The sequence below is a fragment of the Acanthochromis polyacanthus genome, chromosome 17 (assembly GCF_021347895.1).
Source record: "Acanthochromis polyacanthus isolate Apoly-LR-REF ecotype Palm Island chromosome 17, KAUST_Apoly_ChrSc, whole genome shotgun sequence".
In the NCBI taxonomy this organism is placed as follows: Eukaryota; Metazoa; Chordata; class Actinopteri; family Pomacentridae; genus Acanthochromis; species Acanthochromis polyacanthus.
Window position 1 is genome coordinate 27,049,073 of NC_067129.1, and position 22,771 is coordinate 27,071,843.

Genomic DNA, 22,771 nt, shown 5'->3' on the forward strand with positions numbered 1-22,771 from the left:
GCTTCCAGTCGCTGTGTTCCATTGGCCAGTGACATCAAGACAGCAGCTGACTGGCAGATGAAGTCTCACATGATGTCATCATCAGGTAGTTCCAGGTGAGTTAACGTCTTAGGTTACCATGACAACAGAAGGTTAGGTTAGGAGTTGCTTCCCCAAGCGAAGGAGCTCAAGTATGTCGTGATCTTGTTCACAAGTGATGGGAAAATGGAGTGGGAGATGGACAGGTGGATTAGTGCGGCGTCAGCAGTAATGCTGGCATTGTACTGAACCGTCGTGGTGAAGAGGGAGCTGAACCATAAAGCGAAGCTCTCGATTTACCATGCATCTATGTTCCAACCCTCACCTTTGGTCATGAGCTCTGGGTAGTGACCCAAAGAATGAGATCATGGATACAAGCATCTGAAATGAGCTTCCTCTGTAGGGTGTCTGGGCTCAGCCTTAGAGATAGGAGAAGAAGATCAGACATCTGGAGGGAGCTCAGAGTAGAGCTGCTGATCCTTCACCTCTAAAGGAACCAGTGGAGGTGGTTTGGATTCTGATCCTCCAGGGAGACTTCCTTTAGATGTTTTCTGAACACGTCCTCCTGGGAGGAGACCCCGGGGTAGACCCAGAACCCTCTGGAGGGATTATGTATCTCATCTGGCCTGGGAACACCTCAGGATCCTCCAGGAAGAGCTGGAAAGTGTTGCTGGGAGGAGGAACATCTGGAATGACCTGCTTCATCTGCTGCCTCCATGACCCGACCCTGGATAAGAGGAAGAAGATGGAAGGACGGATGGATGGATGACGACAAAGTACCATGTTGATGGTAGAATTTACCTGTTCTGCTGCACATGCTCAGTGTGAAGGAAGGAGACATGAATTTTGATATGATTTATTGATCAGTTTATTGTGTTTGAAAGTCTTACAGATCAATAATGTCTCAGAGCTGATCAAAGTCATCTGTCACAGGAGCCAATCAGAGGATGGAACTTGGGTCACATGACTCAACTTTAACTCGACCTATAAGAGATTTGACTCATCGGTCAATCAGCCAATCATGCTGCAGGAGGCAGACGGGTGATCCATCGATCTGATCAGAAACTTTTCAGCAGAAAATCAACAACCAGCTCACGAAGTTCTAAAGTTCTGGTTCTGAGGAGAACCGGGATCCTGATACAGACTCACGAATCAATCATAGTGATCAGTTTGTAGCTCAGTGTTTACATTTACACACAAAGTCAACAACAACAAAAATAACATCAACGACATCACAGTTAGAGTAAATAAAAACAACAAATCAGAAAACTAATGTCATCAGAAACAGTACTGCATGTAGTACCAGGAGTATCCTGTGTAGTAACAGTAGTACTTTATGTAGTAACAGTAGTACTGCATGTAGTAACAGTAGTAATTTTTGTAGTAACAGTAGTACTTTATGTAGTAACAGTACTACTTCAGATGAAGCTTTCAAACGCTAAATTTTTTCCGTGAAGAAACAGTGATCGAATGTTCATGAAAAGTGCTCCGGTGTGACTCCACCTTTAATTTTACAGCCCCACTCCTTCAGCGGAGTTCCGCCCCGTACATGTGTTGGGGGAGGGGTAACTTTTTGAGTCCTTCAGTGTCTCCATTGGTTTCCTCTGTCCTACAGGTGTGTCCAGGTGTCCTACAGGTGTGTCCAGGTGTCCTACAGGTGTGTCTAGGTGTCCTACAGGTGTGTCCAGGTGTAATACAGGTGTGTCCAGGTGTCCCACAGGTGTGTCCAGGTGTCCTACAGGTGTGTCCAGGTGTCCCACAGGTTTGTCCAGGTGTCCCACAGGTGTGTTCAGGTGTAATACAGGTGTGTCCAGATGTCCTACAGGTGTGTCCAGATGTCCTACAGGTGTGTCTAGGTGTCCCACAGGTGTGTCCAGATATTCTACAGGTGTGTATAGGTCTCCCACAGGTGTGTCCAAGTGTCCCACAGGTTTGTCCAGGTGTCCCACAGGTTTGTCCAGGTGTCCCACAGGTGTGTCCAGGTGTCCTACAGGTGTGTCCAGGTGTCCTACAGGTGTGTCCAGGTGTCCCATGGGTGTGTCCAGATGTCCTACAGGTGTGTCCAGGTGTCTCAGAATAGCAGAGGAGTTTTGTTAAATACTCGGTTCTCTGCAGACAAACAGAAAAAAAAACATTTGTGGGGAACAAACAAAAAGCAGCAACTTCTTCCTGTTTTTCACATTTTTGTAAATAAATAAATGATGAGATAATAAAAGTGGGATGACTTTAAAATAGTTTCACACAGTTTGAGCTGAAGTCTGGAACAGAACCAGGGCTGGAAGCTAAACTCTGAAATGAATGCTAACATGATCAGCAAAACTGTGCATGTGAAAACGTGCACACTGGAACTGAAACAAACATGGCTTCTGTCAGTAAACTGGTGGAACACGAGTGTTTGTGGTTCTGTTACCGTTCTGCTGTTTGTTCTCCAGTTCACTTTCAGGAGTTGCTGCATCTGAAAACCAACACAAGAAAACATGTTAGCCACGTTAGCGTCATTGCGTTAGTGTCGCTGTGTTAGCTTTACAGTGTTAATGTAAATGACAGGATTACTTTATGAGAGGATTATTTTATAATGATTACTTTATAATGAAAGGATTACTTTATAATTAGAGGATTACTTTTTAGATGAGGATTATTTTATAATTAGAGGATTACTTTTTAGATGAGGATTACATTATAAATGAGGATTATTTTATAAATGAGGATTATTTCATAATTAGATGATTACTTTATAAATTAGGATTACTTTATAAATGAAGATTATTTTATAAGAGGATTACTTTATATATGAGGATTACTTTATAAATGAGGATTATTTTATAATAAGAGGATTACTTTATAGATGAAAAGATTACTTTATAATTAGACTATTACTTTATAATGAAAAGATTACTTTATAATTAGAGTATTACTTTATCATGAAAGGATTACTTTATAATTAGAGTATTACTTTATAGATGAAAGGATTACTTTATAATAAGAGGATTACTCTATAATTATAAGATTATTGTGTAATTAGAGGATTACTTTATAGAGGAGGATTACTACCTGAGCTGCAGTCCTTCAGTCGCTCCACCTGCTGCCTCCTTCTCGACTCAAAGTCCAACATCTCCTGCAGCTTCCTCTTTGCCTTCTTCTCCTTCTTCAGCCTCCTCTGGATGGACGCTGAGACACACAGACAGACACCTGTCTCACCTCCAGCCAGAACACAGACACCTGCCTGTCTGTCTCACCCGTCTCACCTCTGCTGAGCAGCTCGGAGCTCAGGTGTCTCTGCAGTGTCTGTCTTGCGTCTCGTTCTCGGTCCAGCTCCAGCTTCAGCTCCTTCCTCTCCAGCTGGTTCTGCTGGTCCTGACAGCGAACGCTCTCCAGCGCCACCTTCAGGAGCCCCTGAGGACACACAGGTAGACCGTCACCACCTGTGGAGCTGTAATTAACGTCTCGCTATCGTCACCGTCTCTCACCTGGATGTTGGTCAGCAGCGTCTCCATGGACGACAGGCCCTCAGCCAATAGGAACGGAGCAAAGGTGTTTGTGTGGCTGATTGACAGCGGCTGAGAGGTGAGAGCCAGCTTCTCATAGGTCGGTTTGAAGAGGGGGAGGGGCAACAGGCTGTCATCTGCAGGTAACAGAGTAAGGACCAATCAGATGTAGAGCTAGCTTCTGTTTCTTCCTGAACATTTAGAAAACCTTCTGGTTGTTTTCTTAATCACTTCTGTTTCCTGATTGGTTCATCTGTTCCTAAAATGTCTCAAACTGAAGTATAAGGACCATAAAATATAAAACTATGAAACCACAAAACCATAAAGTATAAAATCAGAAAACCATAAAAACATAAAACCATAAAACTATTAAACCTCCACCTTGACCGCTTGGTGGAAGGCATTAGAAATTACAAACTCCAAATTGGAGCCCTGTAAGTTTTCTCCCATTTGGTACAACCCTGATTTTCAAGTTAACAATCAGCCGCTCCATTTAGCTGTTTGGGAGCAGAATGGAATCACACATCTCCACCACCTCTTCTCAGATAATACGTTCATGTCATATACAAACTTGCTTCAAAAATACAAAATAAAAAATGGGAACTTTTTACATTATCTACAAGTTAAAAATATTATTAAGAAAAGAATCCCAACACTTCAAGGCACGCTCCAGCCGCCGGCATTAGCTGAAGCAATCATAAAGCTTTCTCCGACAACAACTAAAACCCTCTCTAAAATATATAAGTTACTCTTAAGCACTGATACAATACATTTACCCATCTCTAAATGGGAGTTAGATCTATCTATATCTCTGGAACCAGACTTCTGGACTCAAATTTGCGATAATGCATTTAAAATGACAAAACACACAAACTTACAACTCATCCAATACAAAATCCTCCATAGAACACATATTACTCAATATATGATGAACAAAATGGGATTCTCCGACTCCGACATCTGTCTCCAGTGCTCCCAGAACACTGCTGACACTTATTTTCATGCTCTATGGCTGTGCACCCCCGTTAAAAATTTCTGGACCAACGTCTCAGAAAAGCTTTCTGCAATCTTAAACTGCAGGATTCCTCTATCTCCAAGTCTGTGTCTACTCGGCGACTTAACAACAACGGACCTACCACACAAACAATCTCAATCCTTACTTGTAGCCCTCGCCATTGCCAAAAAACAATCCTTGTTAACTGGAAAAATAAGCAATCTCTGAACATTAATCTCTGGTTGAACCTCCTAATAAATCACATTTCAATGGAGAAAATCTCTGCTTCAAATAAAAATCAGTTGTTAAATTTTATACAAACATGGTCACCGTATGTTAACTCTCTTAACTTAAACCTGGTAACCTGACTCTGCCTGTTAGCGAGAGCCACCACATCACCCCAATATACCGGGCTTTGCAAAAGTTCTGTTACACGGTTTCATGATCTTTAGAGACGTTTACATGTCGGAGTGAAAAATTCCATTAAATAAACTGACAGTTCTACCTTATAGGCAGGTGTCCTTAATACAAATTTTTTCTCCGGTGAAGTTGTATCAAGATGGAAGTCAAAAGAGTTGAGATATCTGCTCTCCTTTGTGCTGAACATCAGCCGGATGACCGTCCACAGAGTCACGGAGAGAATAAAGAATGGTGAAGATCTTTCAGGTCTTCACCATTCTTGAAAGATCACTGAAAGATCTTCACCATTCTTCAGCCTCTCCGCGACTCTGTGGACGGTCATCCGGCTGATGTTCAGCTGCTTGGCTCTGTCAGACTTGTTGTGGCCAGCATGAAGGAGAGCAGATATCTCAACTCTTTTGACTTCCATCTTGATACAACTTCACCGGAGAACAAATTTGTATCAAGGACACCTGCCTATAAGGTAGAACTTTCGGTTTATTTAATGGAATTTTTCACTCTGACATGTAAACGTCTCTAAAGATCATGAAACCGAGTGTAACAGAACTTTTGCAAAGCCCGGTATGTTGCTGCTTATGTACGTTGGCATTGTGTAACTAATGATTGTCTTCCGTTAGGAACCCAGTTGCTGTCAGGGATGGGAGAGCGGGTGTAGGACGGGGGTGGGGGGGCTTAGGGGCTGGGGGGCGGGGGGAGTCGGGTTGTGGAGGAGGGTGGGGGAGGATGGGGGGCGGGTGGTGTGGGGGAAGTGGGGCTGTGGGCCGGTGGGGTGCCGTGGGGGTCTGCTATGGCCCGTTCTGCTGCGCAGGCCTTGGGGCTGTGGCTGTGTCGGTGGGGGTCGCTCTGGGCTCCTGGGCTGGCTCTCCGCTCGGTTGCTCCTGCGGGGGGCTGTGTGGACCTCCTTGGGCTGGAGGAGACAGCTCCCTCCTTTTGGTGGAGGTTTTCATGCATGCCAGACCCACCACACCGGCACCTACCAAAACTCAATAGAGTTTGTTCCTCCGGTCGCTGAGTCAGTGGAGGTTGCTGGGTTAGTGCCTGTGGATCTCACTCTGCTCTATCTATCCTTCTTGTGGTCTCCTGACATCTTCATGATTGATCCAGTTGGGACTTTGTCGTATCTGGTGTTTGTGAAGGGTTTTAGATTTGTAACTGGTTTAAAGGTGTGAATTAAAGAGCACAAACAACTAAAATGCACCTTTTCTCTTAGAACACTGTCTATGCCTCACCTTTCTGTCTGTCCTGTGTTTGTTTTATGTTTCACTTGGGTGTGCACAGCCCTCAATGGCATAATGTAGGAAACAGCTTGAAATAAACATGATAGGTTAATTTGCCATGAGGGCAGGTGATGGTCACAGTCACAAAGAAGAAAAAAATTGCATGAAGCTTAAGTAATGACGCCATGGCTGGTTGGTGTCATTTTTGAGCGGACTTGCAGACAAAAAAAAGAAAAAGAAAAAAAAAACTATTAAACCATAAAACTATATAACCATTAAACCAGAGTCACGTGTTTTAGTGTTTAATAAATAAAATAGAGTACAGATGCTTGAGGACACGGTGCAGTTCATGGACCATCTGCTGTCCTCAGAACCACACACACTCTCTCTCTCTCTCTCTTACTTTTTGCTTTTGGTGCTTCTTTACTGTTTTCTGGCTCCATTCTTTCTCCATCTGTGGACGGAGATGAAAACATCACCAATGTGCTTCACCATGTGTGTTCCTGTATAATTGACACTGTGGGGACATTGTATCTAAATGTCACACTGTGGCGACATCACTGTGTCTAAACATGACACTGTGGGGACTCATTTGGGGGACATTCAGTCCTTATAAGGTAAATAATTTCACAGGTATGACTGATGTAAACTTAGCGTGTTAGCCGTCATGTGTGTGGGATCTCACCCGGCTCTGGTGTGTGTGCTGGAGGAGGAGGTGATAATGAGCAGGATGAAGATGCTCTGGAAGGTGATTGGCTGGTTGGTTCCTGGGGGTGGAGTTCATCATCACTGGGGGACGGGCAGGGGGAGGGGCTTGCTGTCAGAGGCTCCTGAGCACACAAGAGAGACTTAGCATTAGTACTGTTAGCAGTAGCCTGTATAGAATTATCTATATTAGATTTTCAATGCTAGTATTAGCAGGCTTAGCATTAAAACTGTCATCATTAGAATATTTACCAGCAAGTTTTCTTGCATTACCTCCGTTAGCATTATCAACATCATTAGTTTCAGAATTGCCATCATTACTGCTGTTAGTATTAGCATTTTTAGCCTTAGCTTTATTAGCATTCTCAGTCTAAGTATCAACATTATCAGCTTCAGAATTGTCATCATTAGCACTATTAGCAGTAGCCTGCCTCGGATTATCTATATTAACATTCTCAATACTAACATTAGCATGCTTAACACTAAAACTGCCATCATTAGTAACGCTACAATTAGCACGCATAGCATTAAAACTGTCATCATTAGCACATTTACCTGTAGACTTTCTTACATTAGCTATGTTAGCATTCTTAGTCTAAGTATCAACATTATCAGCTTCAGAATTGTCATCTTCGCCACTGTTAGCAGTAGCCTGTTTAGCATTAGCTCTATTAGCATTCTCAAGGTTAACATCAACACAATTGTCATTAAAACTGTAGTAATTAGGAATGTTAGCATCAGTGCTGCTAATGCTAACCTTGCTCTCATCTGTCTGGACATGTGACACGGCAGCCATATTTGTCAGACTGCTCAGGTGACTCATCTGGTTCATTGCCATGGCAACACTGGCTGGAGGCAAGCCCACGTGGAGGAGGGGGTGTGGCATGACCATAAAAGGGAGATCTGACAGACCTGAGGGGACGGAGACAGAAGGGGAGGCGCATAAAACACTGAGCTGACAGAGATGTCCAATCAGAGGACAGCTGTGACTCACGGTTGGCCAATAGCGAGCTATGCTGCTGCAGAGCGTTGAGGTGTAGCGACGCCGAGCAAGAAGGAGGCGGAGCTACAACCGATGAACGAGGAGAGAGGAGGAGCTGCTCCTTCTCCCATGATCCTTCACTTCCTCCTGCCAAGGAGAGGAGATGAGAGAAGGAGACAAAGAGACAAGCAGAGGAGATGAGGAGAGGAGAAAAAGAGATGAGGAGATAAGGAGACAAGGAGAGGAGATGAGAAAAAGAAAGAAAGAGACAAAGAGAGGAGACAAGGAGACACATGAACAAACCCGTGTCGTCGTTCTCTGAGTCGACTCCGCTGTGATGTCGCTGTTGATCGCTGTTGTCATGGAAACCCATCATCATCCTCATCTTCTGGAGTTTCAGAGCCTCGGTCATCGCTGCCGTCAGACCTGCAGACAGGAGGAGGTAAAGAAGGAGTTAGAGGAGGAGGAACAGCAGCAGGAGGACCAGGAGGTGGTAAAGAAGGAGTTAGAGGAGGAGGAACAGCAGCAGGAGGACCAGGAGGAGGTGAAGGAATCTGCACCACATGTTTTGCAGGCCCTGATCGATCAATAATTAATAACCCCAGCAGCCTGACAGTCTCCAGCGTCTCTGGTCGCCTCTTTCTCCCTGCAGCCAGTCGTCTGTTAATTGGCTGGTCTAATTAATTAAGCTGTTAACGAGGGACTGCTGCTAACGAGCAGACCCTCCCCCACGGCTCCACTGAATACACAAAGTTTCTGTTCTCCTGCAGTTCCTCCTGGAAACTGGAGCGCTTCATATCAGATCAATCAATTGGAGATCAATAACCTGAAGGATCAGCAGTAGCTGCAGATGATCTTTAAATTCTCTATAAATCTTTGATGGTTCCACAGCTAATTAATTTATGTAAAATGAGACACTGTTGGTTTTCCAACATTATTAAATACAAGTTTAAATGACTCAGAAAGATTAAAACCAGCAACAATCTGAGAAAAACATATATGTACTTTTATTTATATATATACTGGGCTTTGCAAAAGTGCTGTTATACGGCTTCATGATCTTTAGAGACGTTTACATGTCGGAGTGAAAAATTCCATTAAACAAACTTAAAGTTCTACCTTATAGGCAGGTGTCATTAATACAAATTTGTTCTCCGGTGAAGTTGTATAAAGATGGAAGTCAAAAAAGTTGAGATATCTGCTCTCCTTCATGCTGGCCACAACAAGTATGACAGAGCCAAACAGCTGAACATCAGCCGGATGACCGTCCACAGAGTCGCAGAGAGGCTCAAGAATGGTGAAGACCTGTCCTTCGGCACCGTGCCGAAGGACAGTCGGTGCCCTTGCACCACCTGTCCTCAGCACCTCGGTGCTTGGACATGTTCAGACTTGTTGTAGTCAGCACAAAGGAGAGCAGATATCTCAACTCTTTTGACTTCCATCTTGATACAACTTCACCGGAGAACAAATTTGTATTAAGGACACCTGCCTATAAGGTAGAACTTTCAGTTTATTTAATGGAATTTTTCATTCCGACATGTAAACGTCTCTAAAGATCATGAAACCGAGTAACAGAACTTTTGCAAAGCCCGGTATATATATATATATATATATATATATATATGCTTAATGTAGTATAATATAATATAATATAATTAATATAATATAATTGATATAATATAATATATATAAACCTGACACAGTGTAAGGTGATGTAGGTTTGATGCTTGTTTCTGTTTTCTTTCCATGGGAGGACAAACAGCGTCACTCTTTCTTCACTGTTTTCTTTGTAGAATCTCTAATCTGTCAAAGCTCAGAGTCTATTACTGAAAGCTTTCAGAAAACGTGATGCTGAGATGCACCCCAGCGATTCACAATAAACAGAAATAAAAAGATGCAGGCGGAAATAAAGGCGTGTCACTTTGATAAATTCATCTTGTTACTGTGTGAAGCTGCAGCGTGTTCGACCATCGCAGGAAAAACCCGCAGGACGTCCAGTGCTCAGATTCCTCCCCAGCATTTTGTTATTAATATTTTTGCTTTGTTGCACAGGACAGAGGCGGGAGACAGGAAACTAGGAGAGCAGAATGGGGCAGACCTGCAGTAAAAGGTCTTAGCTGGACTGTAGCTCCTGTTTCTGGGTCGCTAGCATTTAATTAAACGTGTGCAGAGTTCATCCTCGTCTGAGTCGTCTGATCTCTGCCTCTGACCTCGGTCACGTCCCAGGATTTTAATAAAGCTGGACTGTGTTTTCATTAAGCTGTCAGGTCTATCAGGGAGGTGATGGAGGGGAAGGTTCGGTATGCCACTCTAAAAAACATTAAAGGCTTTACTGTTCGCCTTTGTTTTCCAGCTCTGAGACACCTGCTTGTGCTGGAGAACCATTCTCTAAATGTTCTCCAGTCAGATCTCTGCAGAACCTGCTGCTCTTCTATCTGGAACAGGTTTCTGAAAAAAAGGCTCCTATCTCTTTAAGAGACCCCCACCCCCTGCAGCCCATTGAGCTCTGATTGGTCGGCTTCAAACAAACAGGTGTCACATTTCACTTCCTGTTTTGGTTTATTCAAAATATGAATGTCTCAAATACCCAAAACATGAACCAGCAACAACTACAACAATAACTACAGCAAAAAAACAGCAATAACTACAACAAAAACTACAGAAATAGCAACAACTACAGGAGCAACAACTACAACAATAATAACTACAGCAATAACAATAACTACAGCAATATTAACAGCAACAACTACAGGAGCAACACAAGCAAGAACAATAACAACAACTACAGCAACAATAGCAACTACACCTACAACAACAGCAACAACTACAATAACAACAATAACAGCAACAACTGAAGCTACAGTCTTAGATTCAATGTTTAGTAACAATTGTAGGAAGAGCTACAGCAACAATGTTTACAACAGCCTGATCAACAACCTGAACAACAGTCGGATCCTGCAAGCTTCGTTTGACCCTGACTCTGTTTCCTGCCGTTTTCTGTCAGAATCATTTTGATTAGAACTAAAATTAGCAGCTTAATTAGCCGACGTCAAAATGACTGACAGATTGGAGTCTGACCCCAAGCACTGAGTGTGTGTGTGTGTGTGTGTGTGTGTGTGTGTGTGTGTGTGTGTGTGCGCGCATTAAAGAAAAGCGGCTTCAGAAGATCAGAAGTGTTTGTGACTCTTCTTTTTGCAGTTCTTTTGTTCTTTTTGTGGTTCTTTTGTTCACATGAAACCTGACAAATGTCAGAATGTTGTCAAAATGCCAGAATGGTATAGGATACATCCCATAATACTGATGATCACTAGGATACATCCCATAATACTGATGGTCACTAGGATACATCCCATAATACTGATGATCAAACTAGGATACATCCCATAATACTGATGATCACTAGGATACATCCCATAATACTGATGGTCACTAGGATACATCCCATAATACTGATGATCAAACTAGGATACATCCCATAATACTGATGATCACTAGGATACATCCCATAATACTGATGGTCACTAGGATACATCCCATAATACTGATGATCAAACTAGGATACATCCCATAATACTGATGATCACTAGGATACATCCCATAATACTGATGGTCACTAGGATACATCCCATAATACTGATGATCAAACTAGGATACATCCCATAATACTGATGATCACTAGGATACATCCCATAATACTGATGATCACTAGGATACATCCCATAATACTGATGATCAAACTAGGATACATCCCATAATACTGATGATCACAGCTGGTTAGAGAGGAAATGAACAGAAACCAGGTTTATAGTTCAGACTTAGACTCCTGGATGGAAATGGATCTATGGTTGTTGCTCAGGTTTTACCAAAATTGTTGCTACGATTTGGCTAGATTAGAGTTTGTTGTTGTAGTTCTTGCTGTAGTTGTAGTTGTTGCTGTAGTTGTTGCTGTAGTTGGTGCTGTAGTTGTAGTTGTTGATGTAATTGTTGTAGTTGTTGCTTTAGTTTTTGTTGTAGTTGTTCCTGTAGTTGTTGTAGTTGTTGCTGTAGTTGCAGTAATTGTTGTAGTTGTTGCAGTTCTTGCTGTAGTTGTTGCTGTAGTTAGTGTTGTAGTTGTTGCTGTAATTTTTGTAGTTGTTGCTGTAGTTGCTATAGTTGTTGCTGTAGTTGATGTAATTGTTGTAGTTGTTGTAGTTGTAGATGCAGTTGTTGCTGTAGTTGTTGCTGTAGTTCTTTCAGTTGGTGCTGTAGTTGTTGCTGTAATTGTTCTAGTTGTTGCTTTAGTTTTTGCTGTAGTTGTTGCTGTAGTTGTTGTGGTTGTTGCTGAACTTCAGAGGGTTGTTGACTCATGTGAAGACGCTTACCTTTTTAGGCAAGGCAAGGCAAATTTATTTATATAGCACATTTCAACAACGAGGCGATTCAAAGTGCTTTACAAAGACATTAAGAACAGAGGATGATGATTATTAAAAGAAAAACAAAAGAAAACATTTATGAAATCATTAAAAAAAAGTCATAACAGTAAAAAGATCAAAAACAAGAGTCAGAAAACAAGGGCTGTTTAAAATAACTGTCAAAATAAGAGTTAAAATAATTGTTAAAAGTAACTCATAAAATAAGGTTTAAAGTAATTTAAAATACTTTAATCAAAAGCAGCTGAGAACAGGTACGTCTTAAGAATGGATTTAAATGTGCTGAGAGTTTCAGCTGATCTACAGTTTTCTGGGAGTTTGTTCCATATATATGGGACATAGAAGCTGAATGCAGCTTCTCCGTGTTTGGTTTTTACTATAGGAACTACTAGAAGATCTGATCCAGATGACCTGAGTGGTCTGGGTGGTTCATACTGAGTCAGGAGGTCTCTGATGTATTTTGGTCCTAGACCATTTAAAGCTTTGTAGACCAGCAGCAGGACTTTAAAATCTACCCTCTGAGTGACAGGAAGCCAGTGTAAGGACTTTAAAACTGGAGTGATATGATCTCTTTTCTTGGTTTTAGTGAGGACTCGGGCAGCAGAGTTTTGAATCTGCTGCAGTTGTTTGAGTGTTTTTTTAGGTAGACCTGTAAAGATACTGTTACAGTAATCAAGCCGACTGAAAATAAATGCATGGACTAGCTTTTCCAGGTCCTGCTGAGACATCAGCCCTTTAATTCTTGAGATATTTTTTAAGTGATAGTAAGCTGACTTTGTAACTGCTTTAATGTGTTTTCCAAAACTGAGTTCAGAGTCCATCACCACACCCAGATTTCTGGCCTGGTCTGCAGTTTTTAACTGTAAAGAGTGAAGCTCTAGGCTCACCTTTAATCGCCCTTCCTTGGCTCCAAAAACCATTACCTCAGTTTTGTCTTTATTTAACTGAAGAAAGTTTTGACACAGCCACTCATTTATCTGTTCAATACACTTTCCCAGCACCTGTATAGGGCCATGGTCTCCTGGGGACATTGTAATGTAGATCTGCGTGTCATCTGCACAGCTATGGTAATTTACATTATTGTTTTCAATAATCTGAGCCAGTGGGAGCATATAGATGTTAAACAGAAGAGGCCCCAGGATGGAACCTTAGGGAACTCCACATGTAATTTCTGTCTGCTCAGACGTGAAGTTACCTATAGACACAAAGTAATTCCTATTCTTTAGGTAAGATTTGAACCAGTTGAGTACTGTGCTGGATAGTCCCACCCAGTTCTCCAGTTGGTTAAGTAGTATATTGTGGTCGACTGTGTCAAACGCAGCACTCAGATCCAGCAGGACTAGGACCGACATCCTGCCGCTGTCTGTGTTTAAGCGGATGTCATTAATTACCTTAATAAGAGCCGTCTCAGTGCTGTGGTGCTGTCGAAAACCTGACTGAAAAACATTGAAGCTGTTATTTTTTATTAAGTGATTGTTTAGCTGTTGAAAAACTGCTTTTTCAATGATCTTACTTAAAAATGGGAGATTAGAGATTGGTCTGTAGCTATTCATTTGTAACTTGTCGAGGCTGCTCTTTTTAAAAAGTGGCTTAATCACAGCAGTTTTTAAAGCATGAGGAAAAACACCTGACATAAGAGACAAGTTCACAATCCATAAAAGATCTGCCAGCAGTACTTGGGAAACTTTTTTGAGAAACCTTGTTGGCAGAATATCCAGACAGCAGGAGGAGGAGTTTAGTTGATGTATAATGTCCTCCAGGTTTTTGTGATTAATAGGATTAAATTGCGTCATGGTGTTTAAAATGGTTTTACACTGACACATGACATATCCTGAACCTGCTGTGGGGGCATTAACTGCTTGTCTAATGTTTTGGATTTTCTCTATAAAGAATGATACAAAGTCGTTGCAGGCCCTGGTAGAATGCAGCTCAGGGGCTACTGACACACGAGGGTTTGTTAGTCTGTCCACGGTAGCAAATAAGGCTCGTGTACTGTGACTGTTTTTGGTGATTATATCTGCCAAATAAGATTGTCTTGCATTTCTAAGTTGTAAATTGTAAGTCCACAGTTTCTCTTTGTAAATGTCATAATGAACCGGGAGTTTTGATTTTCGCCATCTACGTTCAGCTTTCCTACACTCTCTTTTGCCATTTCTGACCAGTGTGGCATTTCTCCAGGGAGATTTTTTCTTACCAGAGATAACTTTCACCTTAGTTGGAGCAATGGCATTCATAATGTTTACAATTTTAGCATTAAAACTACCTATCAGCTCATCGACTGAACCCCCAGACAGAGCTGGTGTAGAAGAGAAAGCCTGGTTAAATATTTCAGAGGTGTTTTCAGTAATACACCGTTTTTTGGTTACCTCCGTGAAAGTTGCTGACTGCACCGAGACAGTGCTCTCAAAGAAAACACAGGAATGATCAGAAAGACCAACATCAGACACTGTAACATTGGAAATACTCAGACCCTTGGAGATAAGTAGGTCTAACGTATGCCCTTTGTCATGTGTGGCCTCTGTTACATGCTGAACCAGCAGTTACACAGATCTATAGTCCCTCTGCCCTGAGGATTGTCAATATGGATGTTAAAGTCGCCAGCAATAATTACACAGTCAAAATCAATGCAGATCATAGACAGCAGTTCACTAAAGTGATCAAAAAAGTTTGCACAGTATTTAGGAGGCCTGTAAACATTAAGTAGCACAACTCGAGATGAGGACTTCAGCTGAAGGGCTATGTACTCAAACGAGGAGAAATGTTCAAAGGATAACTGCTGATATTGAAAAGATTCTTTGAATAAAATTGCAACACCGCCCCCTCTCTTGAGCACCCTGGCCTCACTGATAAAACTGAAGTTGGGAGGGGTCGACTCGATGAGAACAGCTGTACTGTTATTTTGGTCTAATCAAGTTTCAGTTAAAAACATAAAATCAAGATTGTGCTCAATAATAAAATCATTAATTAAAAATGTCTTCCCAGCTAAAGATCTAATGTTTAATAGAGCCATCGTTAAGGTTTGAGGAGTTTTGCCTGCCATGTGAGCGGAAGATGTTTGTGGTTCACAAATAATATGTAATATATTTAAGAGCTTTTTCTTTCTGTGTCTTGACATAGCCACCTTTCTTTTTCTGTTGCCTACTAGGACAGAAATACTGGTTACCTGATTTCCATAAGGCCTCGGCTTTTCCTGGTTGATGACATTAATATCAGCTTTGAAGCCTGGACCTGGCACATATCAGACATCAGAAACAACTGAATTTTCAAAGACAAGACTAGTTGGCAAGCATATGGGATTTCGACGTGGTGTCAGTTTTTAGTTTTAACCAGAAAAGGAAGTGAAATGTGACACCTGTTGGTCTGCCGACCAATCAGAGCAGAGTGGGCTGCAATGGAGGAGGGACTCTTAAAGAGACAGGACGTTGACATATTTCGTGTTTCTGGTTACCTGACTGTTAGACTCACCTGTCTGAGACAGCAGGGCGGGGCTTAGCAGGCTGTGTGGGAGGAGCCTGGAGCAGTCCGTCATGGTGGCCACACCCAGAGTCCTCTTGGGAGGCCGACCTGGTCGAGAGCTGAGAGGGACACAACGGGACCGCCTTAACAGAGCTGAAAGGGATTCCACCTTAAATAACAGCTGAATAATTAATGAGCATTGGCCTTTTCACGTTCCAGGTAAATCTCATGTTCATGAATTAATCTGTTTCATCTCTCTCTCCTGTGGTTGTCGATCGTCCCGGGGGACGACTTTAGGAGACGTACACAGAGACACACAACGGACGAAACTGAAGACAGGAAAATGAACTGAAAGGACAGGAAACATGAAATATCAAGACCTGAAATAAAATATTACAGTTCTATACTTAAATAAAACAGCAATAACTAATAAAACTATGTTACTACACATGTATGTTAATATATTAATAATGATAGAAAGTATTACAAAAATGTTAAACGTTTTATCTGTGCATCCGTTCTTCACAGTTTAAAATACTGAAGATGTGAGCTCAACTCAGGTCAAAGATAGTTTAATCTATGAAGTAAAAGCTGAGTGTTTGGATTCTTATTAAAACGTGTCCTGGACATTCACAAGTCAGCTGACCCTTGTGTCCCCAGAGAGACACTTAGACAGGAACACACACACACACACACACACACACACACACACACACACACAGGGGTCAGTGTTTGATTGACAGGTCCGAGTCACCAAGACCCTCCCCACTCACAAAATTAAATTCCTCAAGACAGTGTGTGTGTGTGTGTGTGTGTGTGTGTGTGTGTGTGTGTTGGTCTCCACACTTAATTAAACTGGGACATGATGTCTTTTTTGTAGCACACACACACACTGGCCCCTGTTTAACCCAGTGGGACCAGTTTCATGTGAAAATGCTGAGCGAACCAGAAACTGAGAAACAGTATTTTTCATGTCAGATTGTTAGTAACAGCTTGAGGTAATACTACGTTAGTATAGAACTAGTAGAACTGTACATCACTAATATTACTAGTACCTTTAGGAATGGTAGTATTTGTAGTATTAGGACAGTTTTCATCTGAGTCTGTTAGGAGAGAAGCGGGCCTGAAGACATTATCAGAAAACATACACACAGGCGCACACACACACACTACATCATCATTTTCATAACAACAAAGAGATTAAAGCTGATTAACAAACAGTCAGTTCACATTAAACCTCACTGTCAGTCCTCGTTTAACACTTGTCTCACACACCACTAACACACACACTGCTAACACACACAAACACCGCGAACACACACACACACACACACACACACACACACCGCTAACACACACACACACACACACACACACTGCTAACACACACACACACTGCTAACACACACACACTGCTAACACACACACACACCGCTATCACACTAATTGTTTAATTAGTTGAGGCTCATTTACATAATATGATGATCAGAAAAAAAATGTGATCCTCGTTTAGCATTAATCTACCAACATGTGATCAAACACAGTAACACACACCTGGAGGCGACACACACACATTCCTACTGACATTAAAATGAAGAGTGTTTTTTTTTTCTAATGTGACATATCCTGGACAGTTTCTGCACTGTGGAGACATTTCTACACTGTGGAGACATTTCTACACTGTGAGGACATTTCTGCACTGAGGACATTTCTGCACTGTGAGGACATTTCTGCACTGTGAGGACATTTCTGCACTGAGGACATTTCTGCACTGTGAGGACATTTCTGCACTGAGGACATTTCTGCACTGTGAGGACATTTCTGCACTGTGAGGACATTTCTGCACTGAGGACATTTCTGCACTGTGAGGACATTTCTGCACTGTGAGGACATTTCTGCACTGTGGGGACATTTCTGCACTGAGGACATTTCTGCACTGTGAGGACATTTCTGCACTGTGGGGACATTTCTGCACTGTGGATACATTTCTGCACTGTGAGGACATTTCTGCACTGTGGAGACATTTCTGCACTGTGGGGACATTTCTGCACTGAGGACATTTCTGCACTGTGAGGACATTTCTGCACTGTGGGGACATTTCTGCACTGTGGATACATTTCTGCACTGTGAGGACATTTCTGCACTGTGGGGACATTTCTGCACTGTGGGGACATTTCTGCACTGAGGACATTTCTGCACTGTGAGGACATTTCTGCACTGTGGGGACATTTCTGCACTGTGGGGACATTTCTTCACTGAGGACATTTCTGCACTGTGAGGACATTTCTGCACTGTGGATACATTTCTGCACTGTGAGGACATTTCTGCACTGTGGAGACATTTCTGCACTGTGGGGACACTTATGCACTGTGAGGACATTTCTACACTGTGGGGACATTTCTGCACTGTGGGGACATTTCTGCACATTTCTGCACTGTGGGGACATTTCTGCACTGTGGGGACACTTATGCACTGTGAGGACATTTCTACACTGTGGAGACATTTCTGCACTATGGGGACATTTCTGCACTGTGGGGACATTTCTGCACTGTGAGGACATTTCTACACTATGGGGACATTTCTACACTGTGGGGACATTTCTACACTGTGGGGACATTTCCACACTGTGAGGACACTTATGCACTGTGAGGACATTTCTACACTGTGAAGACATTTCTACACTGTGAGGACATTTCTGCACGGTGAGGACATTTCTGCACTGTGAGGACATTTCTACACTGTGAGGACATTTCTACACTATGGGGACATTTCTACACTGTGGAGACATTTCTGCACTGTGGGGACACTTATGCACTGTGAGGACATTTCTACACTACGGGGACATTTCTACACTGTGGGGACATTTCTGCACTGTGGGGACATTTCTGCACTGTGAGGACACTTATACACCGTGGGGACACTTATGCACTGTGGGGACACTTATGCACTGTGAGGACATTTCTGCACTGTGGGGACATTTCTACATTGTGAGGACATTTCTACACTGTGAGGACATTTCTACACTGTGGGGACATTTCTGCACGGTGGGGACATTTCTGCACTGTGAGGACATTTCTGCACTGTGGGGACATTTCTACATTGTGAGGACATTTCTACACTGTGAGGACATTTGTACACTGTGGGGACATTTCTGCACGGTGAGGACATTTGTGCACGGTGAGGACATTTCTGCACTGTGGGGACATTTCTGCACTGTGAGGACATTTCTGCACTGTGAGGACATTTCTAAACTGCGGGGACACTTATGCACTGCGGGGACACTTATGCACTGCGGGGACACTTATGCACGGTGAGGACATTTCTGCACTGTGAGGACATTTCTGCACTGTGGGGACATTTCTACACTGTGGGGACATTTCTGCACGGTGAGGACATTTGTGCACGGTGAGGACATTTCTGCACTGTGGGGACATTTCTGCACTGTGAGGACATTTCTGCACTGTGGGGACATTTCTAAACTGCGGGGACACTTATGCACTGCGGGGACACTTATGCACTGCGGGGACACTTATGCACTGCGGGGACATATCTACACTGTAGGGGCATTTCTACACTATTGAGACATTTTAAGAAGCTGTTTTTTGATCAGTTTCATTGATGAGTTTATATTCTGGATCTTGTCAGGACAGAAAACAACATTCCCCATGTTTCTCTTCTTGGACGTCACAGTTTCAAATGATAAATATGAGGTTCTGGCTGCAGGACGTTTTTCATGAAGTGGAGAAAATAATCTGCAGATATTGATCAATAATCAATATCTGCAGTGTCATCAGTAAAATCATGAAACTTTTTGGTTTCTCCTGACAGAAAATCCTCCCAACATGAAATCTGACATCTGATCACAAACAATGTGATCAAAATATTATTTATTGATCAAGTGGAAAATAATCAATAAGTCCTAAAGGATATTTATTATCAGCTTATTGATTAATCCAGAGATCATTGCTGTGGGTTTTTACAACCAAACCAGAGAATTTTTAATGTTTTAGCTTTATTGAAACAGAGATTAACCAATCAGCAGGTCGATCAGTCAGCAGGTCGATTAGTCAGCAGGTCGATCAATCAGCAGGTCGATCAGTCAGCAGGTCGATCAATCAGCAGGTTGATCAGTCAGCAGGTCGATCAATCAGCAGGTTGATCAGTCAGCAGGTCGATCAGTCAGCAGGTTGATCAGTCAGCAGGTCGATTAATCAGCAGGTTGATCAGTCAGCAGGTCGATCAATCAGCAGGTTGATCAGTCAGCAGGTCGATCAGTCAGCAGGTTGATCAGTCAGCAGGTCGATCAATCAGCAGGTTGATCAGTCAGCAGGTCGATCAATCAGCAGGTTGATCAGTCAGCAGGTCGATCAGTCAGCAGGTTGATCAGTCAGCAGGTCGATTAATCAGCAGGGTGATCGAATGATGAGTGTCAGATCAATAATTCAATGAAAGAAAATCAGTTTGTATTGATAAAAAAGATTAATAAATGATCAATATAAAATAATGTTTGATCAATGATCTGATTATTGCCCGTAATTAAAAGTGTTCCAGTACTGATCAGTTTGTTCTGATCGATCTGCAGTGAAGGACTGAATCAATGCCGCATGGCTACAATCTCTATTTACATGAAAATGTATACTGACAGTCCATAGAAAGTTTGAGGTAGAAATGTAGGCAGAATTCTACTTGTAGGGGGGTTGTAATGATTCATTGTGGATTTACTGATGATCTAGTGCCCTGGTAGTTGAGATATTGATGAGTCGTCATTTTGTCATGATTCATTGCACATGGGTTGGTCACTTTGCAAAATCAGAATCAGAATGTGGTTTATTGCCAAGTAGGTTTTTACACTTACAAGGAAATTTCTATGGTGCTCTTGGTGTAAATACAATAAAATAGTAAGTAAGAGATGTGAGAAATACGGATAAAATAGACAAGATATGTACAGTTACTACGCAGTAGTAATTAATGTAGTCCACAGAGCTGATTAGCAGTGAGATGGGCAGTGTTTATCAGATATGCAGCAGAGGGGAAGAAGCTGTTCTTGTGGCGAGAGGTTTTAGTCCTGATGGACCGCAGCCTCCTGCCTGAGGGGAGGGGTTCAAAAAGTTTGTGTCCAGGGTGAGAGGGGTCGGCCAAGATCTTGGCTGCACGCCTTAAAGTCCTAGAGGTGTACAGAACCTGGAGAGATGGCAGGTTACATCTGATCACCTTCTCAGCAGAGCAGATGATGCGCTGCAGCCTGTTCTTGTCCCGAGCGGTGGCTGCAGGGTACCAGACGGTGATGGAGGAGGAGAGGATGGACTCTATGATGGCCGTGTAGAAGTGCACCATTATTAGTGAACCAGAGTGAACTAAATACACACCAAGCAATACTCAGTGAGTATCTGCACAATGTGAGAATGGGTTCTGAAGGCCTATATAAAGGCCCAAAAAAGGCCACCATTGTTAGTCCAGTGAACAGCATCATGCCGCGTCTATCACATGAACAACGTCTCCGGGCACTGGGTATGGTGGAGGCCGCTTTGAGCTACAGTGATGTATCCAGGCGTATGGGCTGTTCCCAACCCACAATCAGAAGCCTGGTCCAAAGCATGCGCCGACGGATTGCTGCCTGCATCCAAGCAGATGGAGGCCATACTCTATTGACTGTTGTGACTTTGTGTTTGGCAGGTGCCGTTTTCTTTTGTGAAATTCTTTATTTTGAAATCATTCTTGAAACTTTAGATTTTTGTTTCTGTATGCCAATATGCTAAACAAATGATTCATGTGAAGAAAATCCAGTTTGGGGCTTCAAAATAAAAATTATGTTGAAAAATATGGTCTCAGAGTTTTTAATGACTGTCAGCGTACATTAATATGAACTGTCCCATTTTTAAAAATAAATAAATGAAATGAAAAATGAGGAGTAAAAGTTCTGACTGACACGAGTAAAAGGTTTGTGGGATTATTTCTCCACACCAAAGCAAAATAACCAGTGAATTAATCAATTAATCAATCAGTGATGTGATTGATTCTGACATTTGATGTTTTTATTGATCTACGTTAAAATGGACTTAAAGTGTTGAGATTCATGTTGGGAATAAAATAAAGAATAATTATTGATATTTTAGTGGAAAACTGATTTTTTCATAAATGAACTGAATTAATTTTAGATGACGAGTTTTAATCTTTCAAGTTTTATTAATTTTCTCTTTTTTGCATAATTTTTATTGTATTTATTAATTATTTCTGATTAATTTAGTTTTACTGAATATTTAAATGCTATAATCAATCAGATAATCAATACATGATTTTATGACTTTCTGAGGCTTTTAGTTGAATGGTTTTGATATTTATTTATTTATATTTATTTATTTAATCTGAGAAATCGATCTGTGTCCGAGTTTATAGTTTGGTTCTTTTGATTCTTTTTCTGCTGAAGGAAAACACGTTCAGCCTAATTTAATGTCATTTAATTTAATGTCATTTAATTTAATGCCATTTAATTGAACTTACCTGGCGTTCGTGCAGTCCCGGTACAGCGTCTCGAAGTCCTTCCTGGAGATGAGCTTGCAGCGGTTCACTCCGGGCTGGATGGCTCCGAGCCCCCGCAGGACGCGGACCTGCTCCACGGTGCAGACCACCGGGCTGATGTCCAGCCGCTTCAGCTTGGTGTAGACGGTGTGCAGCCCCCCCACCAGGTGCTTCAGGAACAGGTCGAACACCTGCGGCAGGCAGATCAGTTCGGCTCCGTTCACCGTGAAGGAGGCCACCTTCAGCCCGTGGACCTCCACCATCTGGCACTCCGTCTGCGGGGACGAGCCGCCGCCGCTCACCGGGACTCCACCGCTCACCGGGACTCCGCCGCTCAGGAAAGCTCCGGAGAGTCGAGCCGCGGGGAGCCGCGCGGAGCCGGCCGAGTTTGGAGCGCTATAAGGCGGTTCCGAGTGGAGAAGAGGGTCGGTGGACGGAGTGGAGGAACCTGCCATTAGGAGGAGAAGAAGAAGGAGAGATGGTGGATGTTCTCTGAGTTCACTACAGAACACCCGGAGAACATCCTCTCTGGTTCCCGCCGTCTCTCTCTCTCTCCTCCGCAGCTCCAC

At 42.5% G+C, this 22,771-nt stretch overlaps 1 protein-coding gene across 1 annotated transcript; it reads right to left on the minus strand.

Annotated features, from left to right (window-relative positions):
- Positions 1-858: 858 nt before the first annotated feature.
- On the minus strand, positions 859-22,771 carry LOC110970487 (dachshund homolog 2-like). The gene is made up of 12 exons (XM_051937717.1): positions 22,185-22,771; positions 15,696-15,805; positions 8,125-8,247; positions 7,834-7,968; positions 7,597-7,751; positions 6,820-6,964; positions 6,538-6,588; positions 3,486-3,640; positions 3,264-3,411; positions 3,070-3,186; positions 2,429-2,473; positions 859-2,127 (listed from the first exon to the last, which is right to left on the minus strand). Exons 1-12 carry the CDS (start codon positions 22,655-22,657, stop codon positions 2,090-2,092), a joined length of 1,695 nt encoding a protein of 564 aa, XP_051793677.1. The 5' UTR covers positions 22,658-22,771; the 3' UTR covers positions 859-2,089.